The sequence below is a fragment of the Plasmodium gaboni genome, chromosome 5 (genome assembly GCF_001602025.1).
Source record: "Plasmodium gaboni strain SY75 chromosome 5, whole genome shotgun sequence".
Lineage (NCBI taxonomy): Eukaryota > Apicomplexa > Aconoidasida > Haemosporida > Plasmodiidae > Plasmodium > Plasmodium gaboni.
In genome coordinates this window covers 909,647-915,270 of record NC_031485.1, presented here as the reverse complement: position 1 = coordinate 915,270, position 5,624 = coordinate 909,647, and the positions used below count along the sequence as shown (strand labels likewise).

Below are 5,624 nucleotides of genomic sequence, written 5' to 3'. Positions count from 1 at the left end.
TTTTTTTTTTTTTTTTTTTTTTTTTTTTTTTTTTTTTTTTTTTTTTTTTTTTTTTTTTTTAAGGTTTCATTATTTAATATAAAAATATATATATTTCTTATTTAAGTATTCACTTTATGTTTTATTCATAATTTAATTATAATTATTATATCAAATTATACTTTTTTATCTTCTCCATTTTATGTGTACAATTTTTAAGTTACATAAAACTCGAAACATTCAATATTAAAATTTTTTATTTGATTTATATATCAAGAGGAAAATTAAAAGAAAGATAAAAAATATATATATATATATATAATATATATATATATATATATATATATATAATATATATATCACATTTTATGGTATTAATTATTTTTATAAGAAAAAAGAGAAATATAAAAATATATAATTTTTATTCATCACATATGATAAATATAAATATATATATATATAAAGAAATATTGTATTTTAATATATTCCAATATTTTAAATCTAAAAAAATGATGATATAATATCTACTTCATATATATATATATATTAGAGTAAATCCAAAATAAATGATTTTAAATATCCTACTTGGAAGTAAAATGTAAATAATAATAAATATATACATAATAATATATAAATATATAAGATGTTTTTTTTTTTAAGGTTTATAAAATAAAAAAAAAATAAAATAAAAAAAAATAAATAATTACCACTTTGTATAAATATAAATCTATTTATATATTTATATATGTTTTTCAATTACTTAAAAATTTATAAATTTTATTTCCTTTCGTCATAAGAACCTTATGTATATTAAATCATAAGTCATCCAAAGGAACATAACATATATATATATATAGATATATATTTATATTAATTTATTTATTTGTTTGTTTATTTTTTTGTAAATTTTCTTATAATGCATGAAGAACTTCCGCATATCGTTGTTTTATCTTATAATGAAAAGAATGTAGAAAATTTTATAGCATACTTAAAAAATAAATTTGAAGTGTTAGAAGATTATGTTAATAGTGATAAGTATAAAATTACATACAATGATAATAGAAAGAATGAAAAAAATGAAGGGAATTATATTTTTCAAAATATTAGCAAAATAAAAATTGTAAATAAATATTATAGTGCAGACGTTATCATTTCGTCATGTATTTATAACAAAATATTAAATGTCGAAAAAGAAATACATATAGATAATATCCTATATGAAAGTATAATATTTTTATTTGATGATTTTAATATAAAAGAAAAAAATATTATTAATCATAATCCTTTTAGAAGTTATAATAATGATGATTGTATGGAATATATAAAAGATGAAAAAAATGGGAATATGATAAGAAATACAAACTTTGATTTTTCAAATTTATATAAAGATATAGGTATTAAAATTGCAATATTTCCTTTGTCATTTCAAGAAGAAAAAAATACAGACATTCTTTATTTTTTTAGTGAATATTTTATTGAAGCTTTATATATAAATTATAATTTAACACATATTAAACAAGAACTTCCTGATCACAAAGAAGAAAATATAAATAATACTGATATAAATGATAAAACAAATAAAAATAAAAATAAAAACATTATCAACGATAAATATGAAGAATTTTATGAGGATGATGAACGCTTAGTTGAAGCATTACACTGTCATATGTGGAAAGGCTTGCAAATGAAAAAGGCAAATATAATCATGCATGAGAATTTAGAAAAAAATACACAAAACGAAGATGAAAAGACAGATGATAAAACAAAGGATAATGGCCAAAAGGAAGAAGAAGATAAAACAATGAATAATGATCAAAAAGACGAAGAAGATAAAACAAAGAATAATGACCAAAAAGATGAAGAAGATAAAACAAAGAATAATGACCAAAAAGATGAAGAAGATAAAATGACAGAAGATAAAGAAAATTCTCAAAATTTACCAAAAAAAGATCAAATTGAATTAAAAAATGAAGAACAAAAAAAAAAATCAAAAGATGAGAAGGAAGATTTGTTTATGCAAAATTTTAACAAAATTGTAGAAAAAATAAAACAAGTTAAAATTGAAAATACAAATTGTAATAATGATACTGTAAGAAGAAAAAAAGCTGAAGATTTAATACTTGAATTACAGCAATATTTTTGTGACATCGAAGAATAATATATATATATATACATATATATGTATAATATTTTATTCATATATAATCATTTTATTATTTTTTTTTTTTATTTTTTTTCATAATTAATTTTATTTTTTTGTTATTTTTAAAGCCTATTAACTTTTTATGTATTTTCTCATTATAAGAATATTAAGAGAAATAAAATTTTAAAAAAAAATAATCAAAAAATAAAATAATAAATCAGTATAAATACTACAAAATATAATACAATCGATATATAATATTATATGTATTATTGTTGAATAAAATTTTCTCCACATAAATATATTCATCACACAGTATTTCTTTTTTACATAAAAAATATATATATTTTTATGTGCCTAATATTATTGTCAGATATATGTATGAATTTGTAAATATACAAATCTTTTTTTTTTTTTTTTTTTTTTTTTTTAATTATAAAAAATAAAATGCATTTATGTAATAGACTTTATTCAAATACTAAATATTAAATTAAACTTTACACACTATGTATTATTTATTTTATATTTTTTTTTCGTTTTCGAATTTTTAAGCAATCTACATATTTTTCAATATTATTAAATGCACAAATGGGACATAATAACTATAATATAATAACAACATATATATATATATATATATATATATATTTTCATTTAGACGATTAGTAAATAAAAAGATAATAAATGTATATAAAAATTTAATTTTTCAGCATACTTATTTTATATTATTTTAAACATGCACAAGTATAATTTATTCTAAATCGTCTTGTGCTTGTTTCATTTTTGACTTCTCTCATTTATAGTACTCCGAGTAATCGTTGAAAAATTCTTAACGTTTTGAAGTAAATAAATGCAAATATATTTTTACATATCCTTATTCATTTATTAATTTCATTTTTAATTATATATTTTATATTACCATATATTATATATTAATATATTCATTTATTTATTTATTTTTTTTTTTTTTATTTTATTTCCCCCTTATGTCTTAAATGTGGTGTGTTACATGCCTTGTGGATAATATTATAAAAAAGGAAAAAAAAAAAAAAAAAAAATTAATGGAATAAATTAGAAAATAGAATTTTATATATTCAATTAAATATATATGCTTATATATATATATATATATATATTTTTTTTTTTTTTAAATTGAAATATTATATACATAATTCAATGATATATATATATATACATAAAATTTTCTATAATTTTTATTAAGAAATGCATGTTAAAAAGCATTAATATAATAATTATCAGTATAGTTAAAAAGCAAAAAATAAAATATAACACTTTTATAATATAAAGGTTTTACAAAGAAATGATAAAAAAAAAATATACCCATACATACATATACATACATATATATATATATATATATATATATATATATATATATATATAATTATGATATTTTAAAAGACACCATAAATATGTACCTATATATTATATAGATTCATATAATATAATATGAGATTATGAAAATATATATTTTTTTTTTCTTTTTAGATTTTTAAGGATGAAATTCTGTCATTTTGTAAATAAACTTGTAGCCTCTGTAGGAGGGGTCATTTTAGTTTTATATGAATCTTCTCAGTTTTATGAAAATTATATTCCTAAATATAATGATCACAAATATATCATGGATAATTCTTATATACCATTTTCTACATTTTTCATATTAAGTTTATCCTTTATGTTTCTCAATATATTTAGCCCTTCAAAAAATAGTATAGCAAATAGTTTCAAAGGTAATAAATATAAAATATAACCACCATAAGGAAAAGATGAAAATTATATGTAATCATTATTTATACCTCTTCATCAATTTTATTATCATTATATATATATATATATATATATATATATATATATATGTATATACTTTTGTGTATTAATTTTTGCACTTTATTTTTTATTTCGTCTTCCCAGGATTGTTAGGTTGTTTCTTGATAACTTGTTCCATGTTTTATTTTATAAACCAGGTCTTTATTTGTTCAGGTAAAATGAAAAAAAATAAAATAAATAAATAAATACCTATACATCACATATATATATATATATATATTTTATTTTTTTGCACAATATTTATAGAATATGCCAATGAGGAGTCATCAAAGTTACGCTTTTCTGTATACTTTTGTGTGTTCCTCTTTCTTTATATGTTTTCTTTATGTATTGAATCATATCAAAATTTCTCTTTTACCATTTCACGAAATGAAAGAAAAGAGCCTGGGACGATGAAAGTAGAGGTTTGAGTTATAGCCAAAATCTTTTCTTTTTTTTTTTAAAGGACAATCATTATATATATATATATATATATATATATGAAATATATTATACATATATATTTATATTACCCACATATCTTTATATTTTTAATTTTTTTCCTTTAATTAAAGTTATATATATATATATATATATATAATTAAAAGTGTTATCAATTAAAGATATTTTTATTTTATTTTGTTTTATGTCTACTATCATATATTGTACAAATGATACTTATATTGTTATATACAAACACAATAAATTTTTTATTTTATAAAAATATATATAAAGGTGTAATATATTATTTATAAAATTAGATGGAGTATTACATATGTTTCATAATCATTAAAAAAAAAAAAAAAAAAAAAAAAATAGACATAAATATATAAATATATATATATAAATAAATATATATATATATATATTTATTTATTTTTATCTGATTATTTATTAATTTTTTTTTTTGTGGAAGCATATAGAAACCTTTTTAAAAAATCAACAGTTCACACATTATTATCTTGCTCTTTTTCTTGAGAAAAAATATGTATTAATCCGCATGATGTTCCATAAGCTATTATATAATTTTTATCAAATGAAGCATATGATATGCTAAAAAAAAAAAAAAAAATATACATATATATATATACTTATACATATTATACACATTTTTTTATATTTTAAAAATCATTGTTTCTATTAATATATATTACATATTATCATTTTACTAATAACTAACCTTTTTGGTGTGAGTGCTCTATTTTTCCCGGTGCTTTCTTGATCCCATTTTTTTGATCTTACAATTTTTATACCATCATTTAACACATTTTGTAATCCTCTCAAATATTCATATAATAATATCATGGAAACTGAATATATATCTTCTGTCTGCATACAACTAATTTCTAATAATATGCTTGGATCAAGATCTACACTTTTTGTTGTCCATAATAAAAATTCATTATATTTATTTTTTGAAGAATTTTCTTTTATTTTCCCCTTTAATATAGTGTTATCATCATATAGATATAAGTACATATGATCTCCAATTAAAACACTATTTAAACAACTATTATCTACTATATTAAAAAAGGATTTATCAATATTTAAAATATATTTATTTTCAAAAAGATTAATTATAGATCCTTTATCTTGACCGAAACTAATACAACTATTTCTGTACCACTTTAAATGAGAACAAGTTTCTGTTTTTCTTTTAAAATAAAACAGCTCC

General features: G+C 17.4%; 3 protein-coding genes across 3 annotated transcripts in view; 2 read left to right on the top strand and 1 right to left on the bottom strand.

Moving 5' to 3' along the window:
- Nucleotides 1-895: 895 nt before the first annotated feature.
- Nucleotides 896-2,137, top strand: PGSY75_0524300 (hypothetical protein; the record flags this gene model as incomplete). The annotated part of the gene is made up of 1 exon (XM_018784524.1): nt 896-2,137. One exon carries the CDS (start codon nt 896-898, stop codon nt 2,135-2,137), a length of 1,242 nt encoding a protein of 413 aa, XP_018643179.1.
- Nucleotides 2,138-3,641: 1,504 nt separating this feature from the next.
- On the top strand, nt 3,642-4,380 carry PGSY75_0524200 (putative membrane protein; the record flags this gene model as incomplete). The annotated part of the gene is made up of 3 exons (XM_018784523.1): nt 3,642-3,873; nt 4,055-4,123; nt 4,217-4,380. 3 exons carry the CDS (start codon nt 3,642-3,644, stop codon nt 4,378-4,380), a joined length of 465 nt encoding a protein of 154 aa, XP_018643178.1.
- Nucleotides 4,381-4,896: 516 nt separating this feature from the next.
- Nucleotides 4,897-5,624, bottom strand: part of PGSY75_0524100 (hypothetical protein) — a gene marked incomplete at both ends in the record, with an annotated part of 3,697 nt that continues 2,969 nt past the window's right edge. The window contains 2 exons of the mRNA XM_018784522.1: nt 4,897-5,002; nt 5,130-5,624. The exon at nt 5,130-5,624 is cut by the window's right edge and continues 2,969 nt beyond it. Of these exons, the coding sequence (XP_018643177.1) occupies nt 4,897-5,002; nt 5,130-5,624 (601 nt within the window). The remainder of the gene's footprint in view (nt 5,003-5,129) is intronic.